This window comes from Choloepus didactylus, chromosome 16 (genome assembly GCF_015220235.1).
Source record: "Choloepus didactylus isolate mChoDid1 chromosome 16, mChoDid1.pri, whole genome shotgun sequence".
NCBI classification, from domain to species: Eukaryota; Metazoa; Chordata; class Mammalia; order Pilosa; family Megalonychidae; genus Choloepus; species Choloepus didactylus.
In genome coordinates this window covers 70,422,230-70,450,070 of record NC_051322.1, presented here as the reverse complement: position 1 = coordinate 70,450,070, position 27,841 = coordinate 70,422,230, and the positions used below count along the sequence as shown (strand labels likewise).

The window sequence follows — 27,841 nt, the reverse complement described above, 5'->3', positions numbered from 1 at the left end:
AGAGCAATTTAGGGTCCACACTCTAAGGTGATATTGTATTTTTAAGGCTGAAAAAAATGGGGTTGGTATTTATTATCTTTTTATCTTTCCCCATTGAGAAGCCTACCATCCTGATTACTCTTGGGAACAAAATTAAATAAGTCAAGAGAAACAAGGAGTTGCTGTAAGGAGAAGAAATCACCTCTTAGGTCTTGGGTTAACCACTAACACTGCTCTCCGTGTTCACTAGGCTTGTATGGTGTGCAAAACGTGGACAGTCTTCTGATTTGAGTGCTATTTCTAGCAAGTGGCAAGAAATAAAAAGCTCACTGAAGCACCAACTTCAGTGGCAGAAAAGGTCCAACGGAACAACTATATCTTTACACCCCAAGGTGAGAGAATCAGCCATGGTGTACTCTTCCAGGAAACCCGCCTTAGATTTCTGGTCACTCTAGGGACTCATGTGTTTACAGTAATGCCAGGAACATGTCCACTACAACTGTGGGACTAGAACTAGCAACTAATTAACTCAGACCTCTGCAAAGGTTCTGAAGGGCCAGGCACCATGCGAAGTAGGAAGCTATGGAGATTATGGCCTGAGGAGCAGGAGGACAGGCTGGGCCCATAGGGCCTGCAAAGGGACTGGGGAGACAGAGGTTGGCAGTCCTTAGGGCTTCCCTGGAGAATTCAGGACAGGAAGCTACACTTTGAAGATGGAATGGAAGCTCGCTTGGCAGTATATAAAGCATCTCCAATGTATGGAGAGCAGCTCAGGTAGGAAGCCCTGCAAATGGCTCAAAGGAGAGAACTCAGAGGGGAGAGGAGGGCAGGGGTCAAGGTCAAGGAGGCCATGCTTGCCACGCTGGGGGTGGCCCTGATGTGAACGTGAAGAGGAATCACCAAAGACTTTAAGCAATACAGTGGCAGGGTACAGACTCCCTGAGATTGCTTCTCCCTTTTTTAGAGGGTTGGGCAATTATGAAGGTGCTGAAATATTTCAGTCTGGCATAAATGAGAGAGATATGAGAAGGGGACTGATTTCAACAAATAGTAAACTCCTTTATTAGTCTTGGACATGTACTGGCCATTGTTGCATCTTGTGGAGGAAAGTTTTACTGAGAAATAATATTAAGAAGGATATATATATATAGAGAGAAACCTATTATAATTTAGCATTACATCTGTGCCAGCTTGGATGTATTATGTCTCCCAAAATGCCATTATCTTTGATGCAATCTTGTAGGGGCAGATATATTAGTGTTGATTAGACTGAAATCCTTTGATTGCGTGTTTCCATGGAGATGTGATTCAATCAACTGTGAGTGAAAAGTTTGATTAGATAATTTCCATGGAGGTGTTACCCAGCGCATTCAGGGTGGGTGTTTATTGGAGCACTGGAGTTGTATAAAGGAATTCACAGAAAGAAGGGCCTAAGAGCAACTGAGAGTGACATTTTGAAGAGTAGCTGCAGCTAAGGGAGGACAAAACGCCCCAAGAGCAACATTTTGGAGAACGCCATTTTGAAACACAACCTGGGAACAAACAAACTCCAGCCATGTGCCTTCCCAGCCAGCAGAGGTTTTCCGGACGCCGCTGGCCATCCTCCAGTGAAGGTACCAATTGTTGATACCTTACCTTGGACACTTTATGACCTTAAGACTGTAACTGTGTAATCAAATAAACCCCCTTTATAAAAGCCAATCCATTTCTAGTGTTTTGCATAATGGCAGCATCAGCAAACCGGAACATCTGAAGGGGATATATTTGTAAAATATTTAAATAGTCTACTTTGAAATATCTTCTATTGTATAACCCATTGTCCTGGTACTTGTAAGTGCACAGTCCAGGCTGGCAGCTAACAATGATGACAGTTCCCATCTGAGTAGGCCTAATATTTATAATAATAAATATGCTTATTATGTGTTATAATGACTTGCAAAACCCTCCACTAAACTGGACTATTTGTGCAACTGGAAGTGTTAAGTTAAGCCCAATATTGGGTTGTTGACCCTTCTGCCATGCTGTGTGGAATGACATTGGCTTTGCGATCTTTCTCCGATGATGCAGGTTCTCAGCACGGCTAAAGGCCATTTTAAGAATGGTAGCACGGCATGATATGTTCAGTGTGTTGGGATGGGGAAATAATAGGTCTGGAGTAAAGGTATTGGCCCCATTAGGCCCATGACATTCTCCCCTCTATTTTTCTTACAAAACAAAAATGAAAAAGACTCTCTGTTTTGAGTACACACACAAATAACCTCAACACTGTGGTTGTAACTGAGGAGTCTAGATATTTTGGTTAATTGAGGGCACTAGGTAATGAGGGTTTAAATGAATCCAGGGGAAAGAGGATCTCAAAGGAATATTCTCAACTGTGCAGTCAGATAGCGGTGAGAGTTTTGAGTCTTCAAGGCAACTTTGGGGAAGTCATTAAATCTGTGTCCTTCTTTTTCTCAAATAAACAAAAAATTATAATAATGCTGATAATGATGGTAACTAAGATTTATATTTCACTTGACAATTCACTCTATGCATACAGTTTCTCATTAATCAAATGCTAGTTACGCTGCAGGTGCAGATAGGAGTAACTGGGGAACCACTCTCCATTGTGAAGTGTGATGGAAACAGTTGGTCAATTATACCAACCAAATTAGAAGTTCCCCAGGCTCTGTGGCCAGTCCATGGGAATTTTGGAAAAGGAACTTACCACTGACTTCACTCTCCAATGTCTCATATCTCAGGAGTCCCATGATAAAATGATTATGGCAAAGTATTAGTTTCTTTTGAGTGTGTTGGGGAGAAAAAAGTAAACTCTAGATGTAAATTAAAGTGCTAAGGGCTTCAGGGTACAATTTTACAAATTACCACTTTCAGGGAACTGGAGCTTTAGAGGGCTACTTCCTTTGTGTGTATGTGTGTGTGTGTGTGCACACGTGTGCATGTAAGCACGTGCACACACAAGCGATTTACTCCCAAGGAATAGATTATGCTACAAAAGTAATCCCAAATGATTGCAGAATGACCTTAATTACAATTATAATCATAATAATCCTCTGTTCAGGGAGTGAAAATCCCCAATGATACCAAATTAAAAACCAGAGTTTCCTAAATGAAAGGAAACATAGGATTGACCATCAACCAGAGAGCAACACTACAAATAAAAGGCTCTGTGACTACGTTAACTGCTTACACCCTTTGAATCTAGCAGATTCTGTATACAGAAGGCAGCCCTTAGCACAGTTTCAAGGGAAGAAATAGAGGACTTTTGCTACAGTCGTCCACAGTATATCTTCCTAAAACCAGGGTGCTTTCAGAAAGCAAGCCGATCCAGAAAGAGACCAAAGACAACCCTGGGAGGGAAGGGGTGGTTAGTGAAACAAGACTGCTGGCCTTGGAAAGTCAATGTTCATTCATCGACAAATAATTGAAGGTCAGCTGGGTGCTAGGTTCTCTCAGCCAAGGATCACTGCTGAAAGGCGAAAGGAAAAGTGAAATAGAAGGATGGCCTACTCCATGTGCAAATCCCTGATTGCTGGTAACATTTTAAAAATCTGAATTACCTAGACATATTCCAGGGTTTTTCACCTGTCCATCTAGACTGGCTGAGAAACCAAAAATTCAAAACCATTTTTACATGTAATAAAATATAAAATTTGTTGGGAAAGAAATGACTTTCAAGCACTCTTGAAATTGAACTAATATTTGACCAGGTTAGAGTATAGACTTTGTGCGTGTGTGTGTGTATGTGTGAATTCTGATGCTTTTTAAAAAACCCTTAATTTTTAAAAAGGGTACATAAGAATAGTGTCAAAATTGTAACAATGGCTGAAGAGTTTTAAATAATTTTTCTCATCCATTTTGCATCTGTCTGTGCTTTACATGACATGCCAGAGTGAGAAAAGTATTCTCAAGTTAGAACCTGAGTGATGTGTAAAAACTTAAAGCAGATAAAATGTGACTGATTAGATTAAATGCAAGCACTTACTTAGCCATGAAATTGCCCTACCCGATTAAATAAAGTCATTACTGTAAATGTGTCCCTTGAAGTGGATATGGCTAGATAGCGTCCAACGTGGCTGGTTTTCCATTTTGGGGAAATAAAAGTCCCTAGGCATCACAGAGAGACTAGCTTTTACTGCCATGTGTGTACCTGGGTTTACCAGGTTCCTGTTTATATTTTTCATCATTTTTGCAGAAACAAAAGTCAAGAGAGCGTCTTTTACCGATCTTTAAACCTTCATATTTAAAAGACGTATGATCAAGTGAAGATTTCAAATTCCTGTTCCATTTAACTTCCATTGAAAACAAGGTGATATTTCTGTGTTTGACACTGGGGCTGAATCAGAGATTGGAAACTGCACATGTTGGAGCTGCAGCTTTCTGTTGTAACCAGGCCATCCTCTTCAGCACAGACTTGTGTGAGAGTGCAAGTCATGTATACGTGGTGTGCACATGTGGGGTGTGTGCACATGTATGGTGTGAGTGTGCATGCATGGTCTATGCATGTATCTATATGTGGTATGTGTGGTGTGCATGTGTGTGCACATGGATGTGTGCATGTGTGTGATATGTGTGTTTTGTGTGTCTGGTGTGTATGTGGGGAAGGTTTGAGTGTGTGTGTGTGTGCTCTGTAGGTGTGTGTTGTGTATGCAGTATAGGTGTGTATGTGTGTGGTACATGTGGTGTAGGTATGAGTGTGAGTGTTGTGTTTGTGTGTTGTGTGTGGGGATTCCCACCCAAGAAAACAGTGCAGCCAACCAGCATGCTGTCCTCCCAGCTCTGGGGCTCTGTGATAAGCATTTCTTCTGCGCCCCTAGATATTCTTCAGGGATCTTCAGGAAAGGGACATGCTCCTCCTCCTACTGTATCCCTAATAATCGGTGGCCAATGGCACACAGTAGGCCTTCATGAAAGTACTTGTTGGCTGTATGGTTAGCTCAATGAATGAACCTGGAAAGCCCTTGTAGAACAGGACAACAGAATACCTGTAATAATTTAAGGCTGATGGAGCCTTTCTCTAGCATAGGTATCACTCAATTTTCCAGAAGAATTTCAGTTCCAAATTGGACAGGAATAAGCGACAATGCATTCAACAAAATCTCAGCACAGTGAGAAGTCCTACTTTGACAATGACGTCAGGCTTTTTCCCTTAAGTTTTCTCTGTAGTAACTTCAAACTCTGTGAGTAGAGTCTATCAAGGACATATTCTGCAAGGTATACTCTCAATGAAAGATTAAAATCACTAAGAATCATTATATTTCTAGTCTTAATGTTTATGCTTCAGTTTAATTGATTAGATCAAGTTGTCATCTGTCTGTTCCAAAACAGCATGTAATGACAGGGTCTTATCATCCACTGATATTTAGTTCCTCTCTCTCTTAGGGGGAAAGGATTGAGCATGGCTGTTCTGAAACTGTGCTGGCTCTCCTGCTTAGCCACATGCTTGAAACAAGTCGATTTATTTACCAAAAGAATAGTTAACATCTGTCTAAGACCTTTTTGCTAAGAACAGATGACTCATGTGTCTTTTCAAGATTTCATTTTCTTTTTAGGAATCAGGGGGAGAAAAAGTGTGGGAAAGAGAAAGCTTTGGTTACAAAAACTGTCCTCAGTCATTGGTATTTCAAAAAGTTCTATTTTGCCCTATTTAAACGTACCCTCCCATTCTGTCGGTTAAACTGTCATTTGATAATCCATGCAGTTTTTTTTTTACAGTTTTGATAGAATAAGCTTGAACGAAAGGGAAGAGCTCAAAATCATCTTCACCCTTCAGAAAAGTGAATGAATTCCACAAAAGTGAACAGCATTCAGGAATGGAGGCTCTCTCCCAACACCAGCTCCTATCCTTAAAAACAAATGTTTTCCTTTGCAAGGAGAATTAGTACTTTGCTGTGCGTTAAAGCACTGGCTCCTTTGGAACACCCTGTGCTGATCTGCATTTCTGGAACCGGATGATTTTTAGAATTTGACATGTGAAACTTTTGTGGCTTTTCATGTAAGCAAAGAAAACAGTGATAATGGACGTGTTCCAGCTGCATGCCATCACGACATTCAATAGGTTTTATTTGGATTCAGAAACGCAATTGTTTTCAGAATGTGGAGAAGAGGAAAGTAACACTGACATGTATACTTTTACGCCGTCAAATTTTGAACTTGGGTCTTGCACAACATTTACAGTTTAAAAAAATAAGAAAAATAAACAGGCTCAAGTCTCGCCAGAGTCTACATTACTCACCAATAGGCACTTAAGAAGTGATTTATGACTTGCAATGAATTGAAAGAGAAGTAACCAAAATACTGTACAAAGAGCAGATACCAAACATAATTGTATCTGTAGCATCTTCAGGTGGGCTCTTCCTGAAGGCCTGTATACTTAGAAAAGTTTCAATCTTATTAACGTGAATTGGTATAACTACTAATCTACAAATGGTGTCTGAAACTCAATCTGTTAAAGTTTGTCAAAAGCACATTCATAACATAAAAAATATATTTTACCTACAAACTGCTTCTGTAAATAGACGAATGATGTCATATGATTAGCAAAATAAAATGCCATATTTATCAGAAAAAAATCATTATGCCATTCTGGAAAGATTTCAGGTAGCTTCCTTCAAACTTATGACTTTAATTTAAATATATGATCAAGCTCCATCTGTTACTACAGAACAGAATTTTGGAATGCTTGCAAAATCCCTTTCAAACCTTTCTCTTTGGTTACGTTAATTAATACCCATTTTCTCATGAAATTACTTCAATCAAGGAAAAATCAGGGGGAAAGGAGGAAAGGGGAGACTAACCAACTCTTTCCTAGTATTTTATGTTATCTTAACTAGCTATGACAAACCCTTCTTAAATCCTGAAGATTTTATAAATTGAGCAACTATTGGGTCTGTTTATTTTCTGCATTAAAACCCAACACTCCTTGTTGGATCCAAGCAGATTTGGGGGCAACTTCAGTTTTAATAATTTTGCCACTGTAGATTAATCATTTTGAAATTGGAGGGCTCTTTGTAGGTATATCCATGTCACCCAATTGAACTTTGCAAATCCCTTGTTTTATTTTATTTCCTTTTCACACACACACACACACCTACATATGGACATCCTTGCACATGCACAGCATATACACACGTGCACACGCACACGCATTCTGGCACCGCTGTCCTACCATGTTATAGCTTAGACTGCTCCTTCCAGTTTCCTCTCTCTGCACATGCTCCTCCTTTCAGGACCCCTGGATCTGGCTACATCCCAGATCCTAAGGAATCACCACAGACTCCAGACACTAATTTGCACAATTTGGGGCTATACTATAACCTCACCAAGGATAGACTTGGACTCTTGTTACCCACCAGCTATTAGCTTCCCTCCTTGGACTGGTAGGGTAGGTAGTATAATTACAACCCCTACCTCTCAAAAGAGGGAGAAAATTCCCAATCTGGATGGACTAGCCTACATTGCTGTGGATGGCTTTTGTCGTTCAAAAAGCAAAGATTTTAAGCACAATCCTCTGTTTACGCCAACTTTTCAAGAAAAGTTTCCTTTTAAAGTCATTTGGCCATCCTATCTTTTTCTGCACAAGATATTGCAACAGATTTTTTTAAGGGGACGATTTTCCCTGTTTCATCTCTCTCTCGCTCTCTTTTCTTGCGTGTGGCAGCTGCTGTTTGATCTGCTCATTGGCTCTGATTTGTTTCATGTTTCAGCCAAAGATTAAAACTGCTCTGTAATTCTAAGCAGATGGGCCGAGGAGTCCAACCCTGTAATTACACCTCCTCTCTTCTGCCATCTAACTGCAAGCCTTCCCTCCTGACTTTTAAGTTCGAGGATTGCTGGGGCTCAAAGTACACCTTGGCAATCAGGCAGATCTGGCCCAACCAGAGGCTCCACACAGCCTGCAGAGATGGGAACCCTAGTGAGTGGGCGCCTGGGAGAAGAACTACAAAGAAAAAAGCAGCTTGTGGGTTAACGACTTCTCTCCCTTTCCAGGGATCATTTAGGGGATCACAACCTGATTTCCAGTCCTGGCCACAAAGCACTCTGAAGCTGGGGTGTGATGTCGAGGAGGGACGGCCCAGGGGTCATTCCGTGGAAATGTCAGGTGACCCACCCTTGGGGAAAGTGGGCTGCAACCTGTCACCGTTATCAATACCAAGCTACCACAAACTCTGTGTTGTCGACTCTAATACAAGTCTGCCTAATTTTTCTCAGCACAATTTCTAGAACTCCCTGGCTAAGGGTTTAGCAGATCCCCCAAGCAAACGTATGCAACCCTGAAACAAAAGCTCACGGGAATGAAAGCAAAAGTCCGGGTGGACCCTTGGGAAGCTTGGCCAGGAGACGTGCCTCTCTCCTGAAAACTGCACCCAATGAGCCCCTCTACCCGTCCGTCCCTTTGGAAGCGAACCCCATCACCTCCCCTTTAGAGGGGAGCCGATGAGCTTTCAGACCACTGAGCACACCAGTCCCAAGAAACGCGGACAACCTCCCCCCGCTTCCCCTTGAGATGTTTGGCCTCTTAAGTGACCCTAGTTTCTTTTTGCAGTCCCATAAAAAAACTTGGCTCACACGGAGAGTAACCCCTGCGCTGTGACATTTTGGAAACAGCATCGCAAAGCATGTGGTTTCACTCCCATGGATGGTTTGAAAATTCGTCAGAATGGATTCAAGTATCCCCAGGACTTGCTGCAAAGGATTCAGGAGATTAAAGGTATCTATGGGGGAGAGGAAGCGAGAGGGGGGTGTCTCCCCAGGTTTGCACCTCCCACGAAAGAAAAGTCCAGCGACGAAACAGCTCGGGACGCTGGTAGGTAAAAAGGGGTTCTGAGCCTAGGAAGAGGGGGCGCCCCTTCTCCCAGGCGGGGGCCAGGGTGAAGCTGTGGGGGAGGAGGGGGAGACGTGGGCTCCTCCCGGGAACTCACCGTGCAGCAGGAGGGCCGGGAACAGGTATCTCACGAGGAGGCAGCCAAGACAGGACATTTCCAGCCGCTCCGGAGCTCGCGCCTTCCCGGGCCGCCCGCGCCGCCGCCGCGATCCCCTCCTCGAGCGCCCTGCGCTCCGCCCGCGCCCCAGAGGGAGGACCCGGCCGCCCTCAGCTCCGGCGCCGGGCCGCCCGGGAGGGACCGGGACAAAGGACGGGGGCCGAGCCAGGCCGCTGTCGCCGGGCGCTTTGCCCCGGGCCCCGCGCGCTCCGGCCGGCTCGGGCTCGGGCTCAGGCGGCCCCCGCGCGCCCCATGGCCGGCTCGGCGCGCTCCGCGGCCGGGGGCTCCGGGGCCGAGGGCTCGGGGCCGGGGGATCGGGGCGCGCTGTCAGCCGGCGCCGAGGGCTCGCGCTCCCGCCGGGTCCCCGCCAAGTCCGATTCCTCCTCCGCGTCCGCAGCCGCCGCGCGCGCTGAGGTGCAGGGGCCGCCACCGCCGCCGCAGCTGCAGCGTCTCTTCATATTTCCAGGGCGCCGGCGGCGGGCCGGGGCTGGGGGCGGGGGGCGGGCCGGGGCGGGCCGGGGAGGGGGGAGGGGGAGAAGGGGGAGGGGTGGGGCCGGGGGTTTGGGGTGGGGGGTGGAGCCGGGGACTTGAAAGGAATCGCCGGGCCCCGCCGCCCCTCCGCCTTCCTCTCACTCCTCCTGCCTCCTCCTCCTCTCCCTCCCCTCACCCGCTCCATCCTCTCCTTTCCCCTCCCCTCCCCTCCCGCCCCCTCCTTCCGCCGCCCCCTCCTCCGCTCTGCCCTCCGCTCCCCTCCTCTCTCCCGCCTGGCTGAGCGCAGGCCTTTCTCGCCTCCCCCCTCCGCCGCCCACCCGTGGTGGCAGGAGGGGTGGGATGCCCTTCATCCCGGGGCGGCCGGGGTGGGGGTCCCCACAGGTAAAAGGTGTCCGGAAGGTGGGAACTTCGAGTGTTTAGGCTTGCAGATGTGCTTGCAGGAGTTGGGGTGTGTGTGTGTGTGTGTGTGTGTGTGTGTGTGTGTGAGTTTGTGTGTGTGCGCGCGCGCGGTGTGTGTGTGTGTGTGTGTGTGTGTGAGTGTGTGTGCGCGCGCGCGCCTGTGGGTGAGAGCGAGCGAGGAGAGAAGGGAAGAGAGAAAGAGAGGGGAATTCTGGACCGTCGCTCAGGGGTCGTGGGAGGCTGGAGGGCTCGCTCCCTGGTGGGTGCCCTGTTTGTTTTCACCCACAGTACCTGCCAGGTTCGTACCTCGCTCCTCCAGGGAGCACAGGAGCCGTGTCGCAGGCCCCAACCTGCGAAGGGAATGTTGGAGGCAGCAGGGGCCCTTTCTTTTTCCAGCCCCTTCCAGAAGGCCAAGGACATGCTGAAACCGGGAGAAATCCCAGGCAGACTCGCAGTCAGTCCCGAAGAAAGTGCGCCCAAGCCCTTCTCCGGGATCTCTTCCGGCCCACCCCAAATCCAATAACCGCAGTTAAGGTGCTTCTGCTTCTGTTCTGTGTGTCCTTAGGGGGTTACGTTCGAGTTTACATTAGATTTTAAGTTGCCCAAAGGCAGGAACAGCTTCCACTTGCTTCCTTAACTCCCCAGGGCACTGGTTTCTTCTGTTTGGGGGTAGAAATTTATCTCGGGGTCCCTGCTTTGCAAAGGACCAGGGTGGTGCAGGAGTTTTATCCCATTTCCCAGGCTAGAGGTCACCTCCAACTCACATGGGGAGAAAGAGCAGTTTCAGGACCAGATGGAATCCAGAGGACGTTTGGTGACTCAACACTGCTAGTGTTTTTCATAAGTAAAACACTTTATTTATTTATTTATTTATTTATTTTACAAAAATGCCTGACTTCTCAAGAGAGTTTTCTGCCCCTTTGAACAATGTAACTTTGAACAGTTCAACTCCTGTTGCCTTAGATGTTAAGCACTGGATGGATGTCAGCATGTGTATGATACTGAGTAAAATAAATGAGAATACATCTGACAATTTCCACTGTTCCTTTTTTTTCCCCCGAGAAAGTCACAGGTCTTTTGATGATGGTGCTGGCATCGTTTGCTGTGTCTTAATTTTTACCACCACGATTATCATCTTTCCATCTCTAATGTGAGGGATCCTAACCCTTACAGACCAGCTGCCCAATCTCAGGAAGATGTTGCGAAGATTAACATGCTAATGTTTGCGAATCTGGAAGATGAAAGGCTCTCTGTGTGTGCAAGAAGGGACGGTAACCCTAATGGTGCCTTTGAGCCTGAGTATTAGTTTGAGTCAGGCTTACTCTGCCACATATCTCTGAGCCCGATTTTTTCCTGATAATTTGCTCTTGCTAGGATTGCGTAGCAGATTATGATGCGCTGGATTTGAATAATTCCCAAGGCTCTATCAGATTTTATTTTAAACCAAGAGCTTGATTTCTTTCCAACTGTCGGGCATTTGGAAATGAAGTTGACAACATTTCCAAGTTCTGCTTAAGCAGAACTTTGGCCATGCCACCAAGAACACATGCTAGGAGGAGTTTGGTTTTCCTAAGCCTTTTAGTCACTGATGCCTTTTAGTCTATCAGTGAATATTTGAAACAAGCAAACAACATAAGAGGGTATTAGGGATGATGTGTTTATGCAAAAGCAGTTTCATTGGTGGTAACTGGAAAATGCTAAGGCCATTCATCACAGGTTAGCAGAACAATTAGGTAATACGTTTACATAATTATTTGATTTGGTATTAAAAACAAAACCAACGGGGCAGCCATAATTTTATGTCATCTCAACAGTCGAGTTGATTAAATTTTTTTGTTTTTGTTTTTCCAACTGGTTTTACTGATGGGGTGTAAACATAGCCAGAATGATGTCACCAGTTGGAAATTTGTTTTGTCAGTTCATTTTCCACATGTCATGTCAGAGATTGAAGTTCTCGACCCTCTGCATAACATCCTGCCCAGGTTACTCCCAAAAATGTCTTTGTCAACTTCTGCCTGGGTAGGTCTAGATTTGTCCTAGCTAACGGGTTTACTTTTTGCTTTGCTTTTTTCTTTTGCTGTTAAGATACCACTCTTTGGCAAGGATAAGATAAAAATATGGTCTAACTCAGTCTTAGAGTGATTATATGTGGCTAGGGGCTTAGACTAAAAGAATTGGAGGAGGACATTTCTAGAAAGGTAATAAGACATTATGAGTTCTAGGTCATGATCTGGAGCCCTGGAACCAGCCCAAGGAATTCCCCCTGGCCACTCCTATGGACCCAAGCCTTGAACAGGGGCTCTGGTAACCCAGGTCCCTGTGGTAATGGGAGAACCCCTGGCAGAGGTGGCTGAACAAGGTTCCCCAAGCGCATCGACAGTGTGTTAGACAATTCCGTGCTCTTCATAAATAACTTTCGTCATGTTGATGGGAAGAGCAGACTCAAAGGAGCGACGTTCCCATGTTCAGCAAGTTCTTTTCCCATGAACGCTGTTGATCCTAATTATAAGCCTCTATAATTGACACAGCCTTTGAGTCAGAATCAGCCCTTTGCTCTCCCGTGGTAACTGAATCCTGAGCACATTTTCTGGGATGCACAGCACTGGGCACGGAGCTGATGTGATCCCTTTGGCTTGATCTTCCTAGGAGGGGGTCTCTGTTTTGTGAGCAGGAGTAGTAGCAAGCCCAATAGCATTGTTATCCTGGGAGGCAGAAGTACCAATGTCTGTCCTTTACAATCCGTGCTTCGGTTTGTTCTTCTAATGCAGTCCTCGTAAAAACTGATCTTGAATTATGCTGTAATGCAGGGTGCTTGGAATTGCAGAGATTCTAGGTCTTTAAGTTCTTGAAGAAAACAGTTCAGAATAATTAAAGCATTAATTCCAGAATGCACCCAACTATGAATGTGGTTGAAAGCATGTTAAGGCTTTTTGGTGCCAGACACTAAGAGGGGAGGAAAAAAAAAAAACAAAACAGCTACATTCTTGGTCTGTATCCTCAAAGGATGGAAAATGTTACCACCAGGAATGGACTTTTCTGGAAACTTGCTAGATGTCAGTGCCAAGCCTGTGGCACAATTATGAGAAATTGCCCTCAGTTGGAAGCTTCTGGAGGACAGGGTTGGTGCTATATCCTTTCCAACACCTAAGGCACTATTTTCAGTGTTTTGCCCACAGCAGGATTTCAGTAAGTGGAAAAGATACTGAATTTTTAAAATCCTATACAGCTTTTTCAGGGGCAGAGATGATAAAATCCCTGAGGAGTCCTTAGAAATGGGAGAACTTCAGAGTTACCTTTTTTTTTTTTTATTAGCACAGTGGTAGGTTTACAGACAAATCATGCAGAAAATACAGAGCTCCTATGTACTCCTATTTTGCACAAACAGTTTTCCCTTCTATTAACATTTTGCTTCAGTGTGGTAACTTGGTTACAACTGAAAAAACAATATTATTATAATATTAACTATACTCCATAATTTACGTTAGCATTCACTCTCTGTGTCATAATTTCTAAGGGTTTTTTTCTGATAACTTATATACAACCTAAAAGTTCCGGTATCATCCACTTTCAGATATGCAATTTCGTGGTGTTAAGTATATTCACAAACTTGTTCCTATGTCTGTTATCCATTGCCAAAACTTTTGCATCATCTCAAACAGAAACTCTCTACCAATTAAACATTAACTCCCCATTCCCCACCCACCTGGCCCAGGTAATCTCTATTCTACTTTCTGACTTTATGAATTTGCACATACTACTTAATTCATATAAGTGATATCACACAGTATTTGTCCTTTTGTGTCTGGCATATTCAACTCAACAAGACATCTTCAGAGTTCATCTATATTGTCACATGTCTCAGAAATTCATTCCTTCTTTATGCAATTTTATTGAGATACATTCACACACCATACAATCCATCCAAATATGCAATCAATGGCTCACAGTATCATCACATAATTGTGCATCCATCACCACAATCAATTACATTGTTCCTTTATAATGCTGAATAATATTCCATGTGTGTGTATACCAAATTTTGCTTATCCATTCATTGGTTGATGGTCACTTGGGTTGCTTCCAACTTGTGGCAATTTTGAATGAAGCCGCTAGGAACTTCGTGTGCAGATATCCATTCACTTCCTGAAAAATCTACAACAAAGCTATCAGAGCTGATAAACTCTTCAAAAGAAATGAGAAGTGGGGTCTTTTGAGAAGTGGGATCACCAGGTCATATGATAATTGTACACCTAACTTTCTAAGGAGCCACCAAACTGTTTTCTTTAGTGGCTGCACCATTTTACATTCTCAGCAACAGTGTATGAGGGTCCTATTCTCCACATCCTCTACAACAATTTTGTTTTCTGTTTTTTTTTTTTATTAGTAGACAGTGGTGGGTGTGATGCTATCTTATTGTAGGTTTGATTTATGTTTCCCTGACATCAAGCATCTTTTTAGGTGCTTATTGGCCATTTGTATATTTTCTTTGGAGAAATGTATATTCAAGTCATCTGCCCATTTAAAAATTAGGTTGATTGTTTTTTTTGTTGAATTGTAGGAGTTCTTTATATATTCTGGATATTAAACCCTTATTAGATGCATGATTTCCAAATATTTTCTCCCATTCTGTAGATTGTCTTTTTACTTTCTTAATAAAGTCATTTGATACACAAACATTTTTAATTTTAATGAAGTCCAGTTTATCTATTTTTTCTTTTGTTGCTAATGCTTTTGGTGTAAAGTCTAAGAACCAATGCCTAACACAAACTGTTGAGGAATTTTTTCATGTTGGTCTTATATGTAGGTCTTTGATCCATTTTGAGTTAAATTTTTATATATGGTTTGAGGTAGGGATCCACCTTCATTATTTTGTGTGTAGTTAGCCAGTTCTCCCAGCACCGTTTGTTGAAGAGACACTTTTTTCCCCGCCGAGTGGACTTGGCACTTCTATAAAAATCAGTTGGTCATAAGCGTGAGAGTTTTTTTCTGAACTCTCAATAAGATTCCATTGGTCTTAATTCTTGTAGGTCCTTTCATAAATGGAATTCTTTTTCTTGGTTTCCCCTTCAGATTGTTTGTTGCTAGTGTGTAGAAACAGTACTGATTATTGTGTGTTGATATTGTTCCCCACCACTTTGCTGAATTTGTTTATTAGCTCTGATAGCTCTGTTGTGGATTTTTCAGGATTTTCTATATGTAGGATCATGCCTTCTGCAAATAGGGAAAGCTTTCCTTCTTCCTTTCCAATTCGGATGCCTTTTATTTATTTTTCTCACCTAATTGCTCCGGCTAGAACTTGTAGTACAATGTTGAGTAACAGTGGTGACAGTGGGCATCCTTGTCTTATTCCTGATATTAAAGGAGAAAGCGTTCCATCTTTCGTCTTTCACCATTGAGTGTGATGTTAGCTGTGGTTTTTTTTACATATGCCATTATCATGTTAAGGAGATTCCTTCTAGTCTTAGTTTTCTGAGTGTTTTCTTCAAGAAAGGGTGCTTGATTTTGTCAAATGTCTCTTTTGCATCAGTTGAGATGATCATGTACTTTTCCCCTTCATTCTATTAATGTGTATTACCTTAATTGATTTTCTTGTGTTGAACCACCTTGCATACTTGGGGTAAATCGTACTTGATCATGGTGTATAATTCTTTTAATACGCTGCTGGATTTGGTTTGCTAGTATATTGCTGAGGATTTTTCCTTCTGTATTCATGAGGGGTATTTGTAATATTCTTTTCTTGTGATATCTTTATCTGGCTTTGGTTTTAGGGTGACGCTGTCCTCACAGAATGTTCCTTCCTCTTCAATTTCTTGGAAGAGTTTGAGCAGGATTAGTGGTAATTCCTCTTTGAATGTTTGGTAAAATTCCCCTGTGAAGTCATATGATCCTGGTTTTACTTTGTTGGGAGGTTTTAATTACTGATTTAATCACTTTACTTGTTATTGGTGTCTTGAGATCTTCTATTTCTTATTGTGTTAGTGCAACTAGTGTGTTTCTAAGAATTTGTTCATTTCATCTAGGTTATCTAATTTATTGGCATATAGTTGCTTATAGCAGCCTCTTATAATCCTTTTTATTTCTGTGGGATTGGTAGTAATGTCTCCCCCTTTCCTTCCTGATTTTAGTTCTTTGCATCTTCTCTCCTGTTTTTCTTTGTCAGTTTAACTAAAGTGGTGTCAACTGTATTGATACTTTTAAAGAACCAATTTTTGCTTTCATTGCTTATCTCTATTGTTTTTTTTTATTCTCTATTTCTTTTAGCTCTGCTGTAATCTTTGTTTTTTCCTTCCTTCTGCTCACTTTGGGTTTAGTTTCCTTTTGCTTTTCTAGTTCTCCTCCAAGTGTGAGGTTAGGTATCTGTTCTAGTTTGCTAATGCTGCTGGAATGCAAAACACCAGAGATGGATTGGCTTTTACAAAAGGGGGTTTATTTGGTTACACAGTTACAGTCTTAAGGCTGTAACTGTGTAACAAGGTAACACATCAGCAATCAGGTACCTTCACTGGAGGATGGCCAATGGTGTCCGGAAAACCTCTGTTAACTGGGAAGGCAGGTGGCTGGCGTCTGCTCCAAAGTTCTGGTTTCAAAATGGCTTTCTCCTAGGACGTTCCTCTCTAAGCTGCAGTTCCTCAAAAATGTAATTCTTAGTTGCACTTGGGGTATTTGTCCTCTCTTAGCTTCTCCAGAGCAAAAGTCTGCTTTTAACAGCTGTCCTCAAACTGTCTGTCATCTGCAGCTCCTGTGCTTTCTTCAAAGTGTCCCTCTTGGCTGTACCAGCTTGCTCCTTCTGTCTGACCTTATATAGTGCTTCAGTAATTTAATTCAGACCCACCCTGAATGGGTGAGCCAATACCTCCATGGAAATTATCCAATCAGAGTCATCACCCACAGTTGAGTGGGGCACAAAGAATTACAATCTTATTAACACTGATAGGTCCACCCACACAGATTACTTCAAAGATAATGGCATTTGGGGGGGGAGAACATAGTACATTCAAAGTGGCACAGTATCCAATTTGAGATCTTCTTTTCTTTAATGTAAGCCTTTAGAGCTATAAATTTCCCTCTCAGCACTGCCTTTGCTGCCTCCCATAAGTTTTGCAATGTTGAGTTTTCATTTGCATTCATCTCAATGTATTTCCTGATTTCCCTTGTGGTTTCTTCTTTGACCCATTGTTTAAGAGTGTGTTGTTTCACTTCTATGTACTTGTTGATTTTCTGTTTCTCCCTCTGTTATTGATTTCTAGCTTCATTCTGTTGTGTTTGGAGGAGATGCTTTGTATAATTTTAATCTTCTTAAATTTGTTGTGACTTGTTTTGTTACATAGCATGTGGTCTATCCTGGAGAAATGACCTATGTGTACTTGAGAAGAATGTGAATGCTGCTATTTTTGGGTACACAGTTCTGTATAAGTCTCTTAGGTCTAGTTCATTTATAGTATTGTTCAAGTTTTTTAATTCCTTATTGATCTCCTCTGTACATGTTCTAGCAATTGATGAAAGCAGTGTATTGAAGTCTCCAACTATTATTGTCGAGATGTCTATTCCTCCCCTCAATTTTGTTAATTTTGCCTCATGTATTTTGGGGCACTGTCATTAGATGCATGAATGTTTATGATTGTTAGATTTCCTTGGTGGATTGACCTTTTATATTGTGTCTTTCTTTGTTTCTCATAACAGTTTTTGACTTAAAGTCTAGTTTATCCAATTTAATTTAGCTACCACTGCTCTCTTTTGGTTACTACTTGCATGGTATATTTTTCCATCATTTCCCCTTCAACCAATTTGTGTCTTTGGATATAAGGTGTGTCTCTTGTAAACAACATATAGTGGGATCATCCTTTCTTATCTCTTCTGCCATTCTGTGTCTCTGATTGGAGAGTTTAATCCATTTACATTCAGTGAAATTACTGATAAGGCAGGACTTACCTCAGCCATTTTATCCATTGTTTCTTATACCTCATATCCTTTTGTCCCTCTTTTCCTTTATTGCAGACTTTTCTTATGCATAGCTGATATTTTTTGATGTAACTGGTTGATCCTTTTCTTATTTCCATTTCTGTATCGATTTTAAATACTTTCTTTGTGGTTACCTTAGGGTTTGTATTAAACAACCTAAGTCTATAACTTACTAGTTTGAAATGATACCAACTTAACTTCAATAGCACACAGTCTCTGCTCCTATACCTCTCCATTCCCCCTTTTTGTCACACATTACTTGTTACTATTTTGCATGTCTAATTCTTTTTTTTCACCCATGGTCTTCTTGATGCCCTTTAGTTCTATATCCATATTTTCCCTTAGCTCATTGAGCAGATTTAGGAAATTTAACTGAACATCTTTGATTACTTGCCAAATGTCTGTGCTCTTTCTGTTGTTTTAATTTGTTCCTTTGAATGAGCCATCTCTTCCTGTTTATTTGTATAGCTTGTGATCTTTTATTGATGTCTGGACATTTGATTATTTTTGATATGCCAACTCTGGAAGTTAGTTTCTTCCTCTTGTCTAAGGTTTTAATTTAGATTGGCTGTGTTTTAAGACTCTTCTTCAATGCTTGGTGCAGTTTAGGTTGAACCTTTAAAGCAGCCCATGGTTAACAGTTCTGTTTTTCTTGGGTCTTTCTACACCTGCATCTTACCCTAGGCATGTACAGTAACTTTCATGGTTACCCTACTGTGTGTGGCTATTTCCCCTCCAGGAGTGAGTGCCTTTCTTCTGTTTCTTCCTCTGGAGTCTTGGTCTGTTCTCTTTGTTTTTATACACATTTTCTTCCCCAGATGCTATGATTTGCTCAACAACTCTTCTGTACTCTGGGTCACCCTTTCACTCTAGCTTTCAGCCCTGAATCTGTGCTGCCGAACAGAGACTTAGTTTCCCCTTTCCTTTTTGCTTTTCTGTGTCTGGTAACGTTTGTGTTAGGGGATCCCAACCCATGGAGCCAGATGGAGTCAATGTTCAAAGACACTCAGTTTTTTTTTCATTTAGGTGCACTAGCAATCAGGGGCCAGGTACAGCTTGCCAAAAGTGCCACCATGGGTAACTCTGGTTTCTTGGTGGCTGCTTCAAATGCATGTGTGTGCCAACTGCTTGGATCCCTCCAAGGGTCCAGGTTGCCTTGGATCACCATCCTGGAATTGAATGAGACTCTACAGCACTGCCGTGTGGTTCTGTAGTGAGTGACCGTGGCAGGCAGTGCTCAAGCTGAAGAGCCACTGTTGTGTCTCTTAAACTGCATGGATTCAAGCATGGGGGAGGGTTCTGGACTGAAAAGTCCATCTTTCTGCTTTCCTTCTGTTTTTAAGTTAGTAAAATTTTTTTTTTTTGGTCCCTCAATTCAGCGTTTGTAGGGTTGTTCTCCAGTCTCAATTTTCCTCTAGAGTTCCAAGAAAGTTGAATCTGCCCTTATATTTAGCTGTCTCCAAGGTGAAATGTTCCAGGGGTTGTCTTACTCTGCCGTATTGATGATGTCACTCCAGAGTTACATTTCTAAAACACATTAATTAGAGCAAATTATTTTGAAAACAAAATGTCATTCAGACACCTCTTTGAAGGGCAGTCTTTTGAGCTTAAAAAATTAAATACTATATTCCATTTTATACTCATGAAGGTTATCAGAGAAATGCTTGCAAGGTTAGCATGTATTCATTCATTCATTCATTCATTCATTCATTCAATGTATATTGACTGACCTGTGAGTACCAGATACATATGTCACAGACACCCATCTGAAACCAGGGACAGATATGTGTGAGGGTGATTTGGCTTAACCATCATTCACCCTTTTTTATAGCTTGTTTAGGGGCTGATGAGAAGACTGAGGACCCTTACCACCAGGAGAAACTATGAGACCCCCTCAGGGGCAGAAGACAATAAAGGGACTCGGTAGCAGTTTTGTCTGTACTGTTCTAGTGTGACTCCTATTATATTCTTTCTTGCAGTGCTGGTTGCTCTATTTCCTAAACTAGATTACTAGGCTTTTTGGGGGCAAGAAGAAAATTGGCTATTATGTTTGTATCTCCTCCCCCAGCCCTTTTACAAGTCCTTCCATAATGGGCATTTGTTGGATGGGTAGATAAGGCAGGATAAGATCAGACCATAAAGAAAGAGTCTTTATTGAGGCAAACATCACCCTAAGCCACTGTGGCACACAACTTCAGGAACAGAAAGACACGAAAATCTCAGCATGCTCTATGTTGTCATGACACACATAGCAATGCTCAAAAACATCCAACAATGAGAGACAGTAAAGGCTAATGGTAAAAGCACAGTGCAGAAGCCAGATTTGCTGGGCTTCTATCCCTCAGCTGTCTGACCTTGCTCAAGTTACCTAACACGTCTGCACCCCAGTCCTCCCATCTGTGGAACAGGGATAATAGAAGCATGTACTTGCACATAGTGAAGCACTATGTAAGTGTACTCTGAAAATAACTCACCGACAATAATGAGTTTCGTGGTGAATCACCCCAAGGGGGCAAAAACCATTTCTAATATTGGGACATTTTACATCTAAAAAGTGAATTGTAACAACCCATGTCCAGATACCAACTGCAACAAATATTCAGATATCCCAGAGAACATTCCCACTAGAATCTGAAAGTCTCAAAACTCAGTTTTCTACCTTTGAGGTAGGGCATTTTTTTTTTTTTTTTTTTGAGGTACAGCCTTAGAGCTGGAAAGAGCACCTTACTGGGAGTTAGGAAACCTAATGATTTTATCTCTATAAAATTGTGTGTAAAATAGGTAGGTGGACCAGATAGTCACTAAAATGCTGCCCAATGTTTGGCCCCTGAACTTGGCCATATTCACACTCGTCCAGTCCTTTTAGGATGTATGTGTTTCTATGATTGTGGTTTTGATAGCACATATTCAGGTAGATAACTGTGTAGGTAGAGTTGGATGCAATTTCATTCCATCTATCAGAAGGTTAGCTCTTCAAAGCAGAGCTGAACGTAAAAAAAGGCAATTCTGCGGGCCACCAAATTCAATTTTGTGAAGTCCATAGTGATGCTCAATCTACATATTAGTGCAATATTTTGTACAATATTCTCAAAAGACGTTTAAACGCACTGTCTCATTTGACCCTCACGCAATTTCGTGAAGGTCAGAGGATAGACGGAGATATCCCTACTTAGAGATGCAAATTTGACATTCAGAGATTTTGTTGAGATTGAATCACATCCCCCATAAAATATATATTAAAATCTTAATCCACATTCCTGTGGGTGGGAACCCATTTGTAAATGGGACCTGTTGAAGATGTTATTGTTAGTTAAGATAATGGCCAAATTGAGTCACTGTGAGGCTTATCCATATGACTGGAGAACTTAGGAAGAGAGGAAATTTGGATGAGGCCAGTCAGAGAAAACCACAGGAAAAATCCAGAGAGCAGAGAGAGCTTGCTAGGTAATGGGGGCTTGCATCACCAGAGCCCTTCCAACCCCAGGAGAAAGCATGGCCTTGCCAACACCTTGACCTTGGGCTTCTAGCCTCAAAACCATCAGCCAATAAATTCCTGTTGTTAAGCCAAGCAGTATGTGGCATTTGTCATAGCAGTGCTGGTATACTAAGACGGGGTTACTGATGTCTCCTCTCTGACCTCCTGTTAGCACCTGGCACATCACAATTCTGCATTTCTAGGCTCTGAAACTATGGACTTTATTCATGGGGAGAAGATCAGCCCTTAACTTAGAACCTACATTATTTTTTTATACAGAACTTGGAAACTTGGCTGCTTCTGCCCTTGCAAGACAGCAAGGGGAAAGCTTCTATAAACAGACAAGAGCTCTCATAAAGCACCAGAGTTTGGGACCATGTAGTGTTGAAAATTAATTAATCCTATACGCCTAGGAAAACCTTACAACCTTACATGTTTATGTAGCTTATTTTCTCACAATTTGTCTCTGATTGAATGTTTCCATGGAGGTGTGGCCCTGCCCATGCAGTGTGGGTCTTGATTAGTTTACCAGAGCCCTATAAAAGCTCAGACAGAAGGAGCACACTGCTAGCTGCAGCTGAGAGGCACATTTTGAAGATGACTGTTGAAAGCTGAGACTGACATTTTGGAGAACGCCATTTTGAAACACAACCTGGGATCAGCAGAAGCCAACCACGTGCCTTTTGAGCTAACAGAGGTCTTCCGGAAGCCATCGGCCATCCTTCAGTGAAGGTACCCTGTTGCTGATGCCTTACCTTGAGCACTTTATGGCCTTAAGACTGTAACTTTGTAGCCAAATAAACCCCCTTTATAAAAGCCAGTCTATTTCTGGTATTTTGCACAACGGCAGCATTAGCAAACCGGAACAGCAAGTAACCCAAGAATTTCAACTGGGCTGAGAGCCCAGAGTATGGAAGGCAAATGCTTGAGATGCAGGTAATGCAACAGCCGCTGCTTTGTGAACCATGAAGCACTGAGCAGACCTAAGGCTTTATTACAGCGGTTGCCGGGGAAGGTCCCCATGCATATCTGTCTAGCTCCAACACTTCTAAAATCATCATCTTGGGTAATAAATGATGCTGATATAGACGTGCTGTTGCCCCTGATGCCACATTAACACAGAGACAGGTGATGATTAAGCTAAGGTGATTGCTGCACAAGTAAAAACCAAAGGCATATCACAGCAAACTAATTTGAAAACAAATATTAGCTTTCTCCAGTGAGCCAAAGAACAGGGAAAATCAAATAATATAAATGCGCAAGGAAAAGAATCATTACAGAGAAACCTTAGAAGAAAGATGACACGTACAGAGAACCAAACTGCAAAGAAAAGAAAAACTCTTGAAACTTTTTTCATTTGTTCAACAAACATTTACTGAGAATCTGGTCTTGTTTCTTCTCTTTCACATCACTCAGATCTTAGTTTATAGCTCAGGTCCTCCTGGAAGCCCTCTTGGGTCCTCAGCCAGGTGCTTCCCCCTTCCCCACTGCCCCCATGGCAGCCCTGAGTCGAGCCATTACCTGTTCACTTGATCGATGACCAGTTAGATGTTGTTCCTTCAATGCCCCAGCAGCCACGTCAATGCATGGCATGATGTAAGTGTTAAGCATTAAATAAACGTGTGCCAAATGGTTAAAAGAATGAGAACTCTTCTCCAAACATCCAGCTAGCTGCTAGAAACATAAATGTAAATCAAATGGAACTCTGCCTCCTGATAACTCATGGTTGGTGAGAAGAGTTTGTCAGGAAGCAGGCTGTTCTGGTTTCTTAATGCTGCTGGAAGGCAAAACACCAGAAATGGATTGGCTTTTATAAAAAGGGGTTTATTTGGTTACATAGTTACAGTCTTAAGGCCATAAAGTGTCTAAGGTAATGCATCAACAATCAAGTACCTTCAGTGGAGGATGGCCAATGGTGTCGGAAAACCTCTGTTAGCTGGGAAGGCACGTGGCTGGTGTCTGCTCTGGAGTTCTGGTTTCAAAATGGCTTCTCCCAGGACGTTCCTCTCTAGGCTTCAGCTTCTCTCCAAAATGTCACTCTCAGTTACTCTTGGGGCATTTGTCCTCTCTTAGCTTCTCTGGAGCAAAAGTTTGCTTTCAAAGGCCATCTCCAAAATGTCTCTGTAAACTGCAGCTCCTCTCTCAGCTCCTGTGCATTCTTCAAAGTGTCCCTCTTGGCTGTAGCAAGCTCACTCCTTCTGTCTAAGCTTATATAGTGCTCCAGTAAACTAATCAAGGACCACACTGAATGGGCGGGGCCACAGCTCCATGGAAATTATCTAATCAGAGTTATCACCTACAGCTGGGTGGGTCACATCTCCATAGAAAGATTCAAAGACTTACAATCTAGTCAACGCTAATAATGTCTGCCCCCACAAGATTACATCAAAGAACATGGCGTTTTGGGGGACACAATGCATTAAAACCAGCACACAGGCCTCTACCAAACACAAGCAGTAGGCAACCTAGAGACCAGACAATGCCAGGCCACATATGGAGGGATGGGATTTTGTGTTCATCTCTGCCCCTAACTGCCATGGGAGCACAGTGTACCTGATGGGACATGAGGTCATCTGTACACCTCTACCAGCACTGGAGGAGGAGCAGAAGGATTTTTATATCTCCTCGGCTTTTCTGGGAGGACAGAATGGAGACAGGAATAATTCCAGAGTAATTTGATTTCCCAGTGCTCTGCCACATATTCTTCAGAAGCCATTGAATGCCTAACTCCTGATCTTAAGAAATACGTTCTCCAAGGATATTGCTTTTGGAGGGAGGGAATGACATTTTTGTTTGACCTCTTTAAGTTTAGAATCCAGGATAAGCAATTGTTAAGAAGATACCCATGGTTAGGGCATGTATATCAATATAGAAAAAAATAACTCAAATGCTGCAGTGGTTGGTGTCTGCCTAATACTTACTCCAGCTTTTGGACTTAGCATCTGGGGCAGAAATTTAACCAGCATCCCTGGCAGAGAGGGAAGCCCATGAGATTCAAGGGCAAATCAGGTGAGGATTCTGGGAAAGCCTCTTTGCTCCTTGTCCTTACTCTTCCCCTGGAGGCTGAGCTCCAATGACAACTGAATTAACTCATCCAATCCTCAGGACAACCTGTGAGTGACATGTCCCCATCTTACAAACATGGATGGTAACTCATCAAGTTTCCAAGGCCAGAAAGAGGCTGAACTGGGATTTGAATTGGGTATTTCTGATTCCATATCCTGCACTCTTGGCTACAGCACTGCATGCAGTGAGCCCAACAGATGAGATGGCTGTTTAGTGACTTGGAGAACAAGGAGGGCTGGGGAACTGGGAGAGCCTCACCAAGGAGGTGAGATGGGGCTGGCTTTGATGGATGAGGAGGACTTAACAGGTAGAAATGAAAGGAGAAGGGTCTCCAGGCTGGCAACAGGCAGACAAGGCCTGTGGGAGAAGTTACACCAGCTGGTGCAGGGCAGAAAGGGATGAGGTTCATGCAGAAGAGTGAAGAAGCTGGTGGTGGAGCAAAGTGCAAGGTAGGACAGAGCTGAGCTGAAGACCAACCTCCCCTCCCTCCGAGAGAACACCTGCACACATGTCATTAGCCCTGTCACAGTGCCCAGGAATTCACCGACATGTCTGCAAAAGTTCATTGCAAAGAGGTAAAGCCAAGGGTGGGATGCAGGCAATAGCTGAAGGAACAGTAACATTTGATCTCTCTGCTTCTACCCCTTCGTTTTACACATACACAGAAACACCCATGCGTGCTACATACTTGTACATGCCCCAACACATGTGCAAACATAACGAACTTAGAGAATCTTTCTGAAAGTACCATTTCTATAGCTACAAGTATAGTCAGGCACGTCTGGGAAACATGGCAGACATACTCCTGATTTGAAAACCTTTGCCTTTCTAGAATTTTCCATAAGAATCTCATAAGTTGTATTTAAGTCCTTTGCAAACCATGTTATAAGAGCAGAGAGAGCCACAATAATGCACAAAAAGGTATTTTCACTTTTCAATGAGGGTGGCCTTTGGGTGAGGTGTCTGTATCTTGGGTTCCATCAGAATTGGGTTAAAATCTTGACTCTACCACTTACCATCTGAGAGACCTGTTGCAACAGGAGCCTCTGGTTTCCCCTCTCTGAAAAGTTTGTACCTCTTGGAGCTGATGGACTGATTAAGGGACATGGATTGTGGAAAGCACTAGGCACAGGTCTGGCTCATGGAAGAGCCTCGTAAGTGTTCAAGCACAAGGGATCTGGGTCAGGTGGGTGGGAGCAGGCATGATGGATTGCAGATTAGATGTTCTCCTTTTGCGTCTTCCCAAGTTGTGACCACTGCTTGGAACGTGAAGGACAGATGAAGGAGGACCTGCATAGCTGCTTTAAGCCACTGATCCATTTGATGAGTATTGATTAGCACCCATGGGGTTTCACATACTCTCTACATAAGTACACCACTGTTCCCACCAGAAACACACAGGAGAGCATCACAGTTCAATGAAGACTTGTCGAGGAGAGTTGCTTCCTGCCCTGTCCTCTCCCTGGCCCTGCTCTGGATCATGATCCCCTTTGTCTCTGGTTGGCACCATCAGACAGACTCAAAATTAATCCTTTGGCTTCCTTTCTGTTCACCATCCTCTCAAGAGACACCCACATGTCCTCATGGTCTCTGACTTTCATCCTTAAAAAAAGAAGAAATGATCTGATAAACTCATTCTTACTGGAATATAATTGTCCTAAAGTGAGTTCTTGCATTTAAACTGCAGAGGAAGCCCCAGGCTGGAATGGAGCTTGGCTGTTGGCATTTCAAGAACCAGTCAGGGCTAACCCAGCACTCCTAACGTGGCACTACCTTGAACAACCACCCCGACACCGCAGCATCTCATCTAATTGGATTCCTCTCCAGTGCCTCCATGATTGCCTCTCAAGGCGGTTTACTCCCCTATGGGGTTTGAATAAGGACGGAATCATGGAGACTTGCCTTTGCTGTGTTTATTTTGAACTTTGGGGAAGCAGACTTCTTTTTCCTTTACATTATGGCTCCGGTTGTTTTATTTAGTATTTTTAGCTGGGGTGGAAAATTTCTAAATGCCATTGGAGTGTTGTCTTTCAGTTCTATTCTAACTTGCAAATGTTATCTAGTTCTATTCTATTTTCTTCTTATGGAACAAAATTCAGTATCTGAATTATCTGAATCATCATTCGGGTTGCAAACCCCTCCCTTTCCCATGTGAAAGCAAAGAGGAAGACTGGGACACAACCACAGATAATCACCACACATATTTAGCTAGATTTTTAAGGACTTTTTACTTCTCACGAGTGGTTCTCTCTTGCTCTCGTCTCCCATCTCCTTAAATTATCCTTTTGTCAGTTACTGTATCTTCTAAAAGGCATTGCTGAGGAAAGGACTTGATATAGAGGGCAGTAACCAAAGACTGTTTCTATGATTCAGTCTATGCTTTGCCCTTATCTCCTTATCTTCCATTTCCTGGTGGCCATTTCTCCATCACCAGCAAGCTGAGGATGTGAGATTCCTAGTACCTGTTCTCTACTCACTAGTAGCCTAACACCTGGGTTCTTCTGCAATCAGTGGGAAGTGTGTGGTGGAGATGCTTTCAAGAGCTGGGCAAGGATCCCTTGTTTACTATGCTGATGATCCTTTGTGTTATTCAAGAACATTTTATGAAGTGGGAAAATGTTGAAGACACTTTTTGGAGAGATGTTTGTCATTCTTGCAAGTGAAAGCAGAGACAGTTTCTTACTAAAGTTCCAAAGTAATTTTCTGCATTTTTGTAATCCGTTAAGATACAAAACTATTTGAAGAAACAAAAAGAAAACAAATGAAAAATAAAAACATCTCTCTGGACTGCTGTAAGCCTTGTCACTCTTTAAGAGACAGGAAATGCAAAGAAAAGTTCCTTTCAGACCTAATGAGAGGTAGGCTGCCCATTTATATTTAAAATTTTTCCTTTTTTTAAAAAATTCTTTTAAAATAGAACTTCTTCTATGTTGATGCAGCTTCTTCAGCCTATTAAATTTATTTAATTTCAAATGGAAAAGAAGTTGTTACAAAGTAGAAATTAAACAGTTTAGCTCTAACTCATTTGCTTTTTAGGGTGCAGTTTTACTCACAGTCCATAAAATATACAGAATGACTGAAAAACAACCTGAAATTACACACACAATAAAAGAAAAATAATAATAGTATTAAATGACATTGTTTCTTATTACCCAAATGAAGCAATATTCAGGCAGCTACTAAACAATCAAGCTTGTGTGTGTATGTGTGTGTGGTGTCTACTTCATACATTTATGAAACACACAAGAAAATATGAATACACTGGAGGAAAACAAAGCAGAACTGGACACAGTGAATATTGCTAGCCAGTTGGCCATCTCCTTTAAGCATTTTAGCACAAATGTTCATACAAAGAAGGAAACTATGAAAACCGTATAGTATAGCCAACTTCTTTTATTTGTGAGGTGTTCATGGTAACAGTAGATCAGGCAACATGACTTTGCAAGGCTGAAATAAACCAACTGTTCAAAGAGAACAGTGTATGGGAAGG

The 27,841-nt window shown here is 42.6% G+C and overlaps 1 protein-coding gene and 1 long non-coding RNA gene across 2 annotated transcripts in view; one reads left to right on the top strand and one right to left on the bottom strand.

The window, feature by feature from the left end:
• The window catches only part of APCDD1 (APC down-regulated 1), a 33,610-nt gene extending 24,224 nt beyond the window's left edge, over window positions 1-9,386 (bottom strand). The window contains exon 1 of the mRNA XM_037806113.1: window positions 8,901-9,386. Coding sequence (XP_037662041.1) covers window positions 8,901-8,958 — 58 coding nt within the window. The 5' untranslated portion in view covers window positions 8,959-9,386. The remainder of the gene's footprint in view (window positions 1-8,900) is intronic.
• Window positions 7,912-27,841, top strand: part of LOC119511607 — a 76,196-nt gene continuing 56,266 nt past the window's right edge. Inside the window, exons 1-2 of the long non-coding RNA XR_005212215.1 lie at window positions 7,912-8,080; window positions 8,525-8,689. This is a non-coding gene — a long non-coding RNA (uncharacterized LOC119511607). The remainder of the gene's footprint in view (window positions 8,081-8,524; window positions 8,690-27,841) is intronic.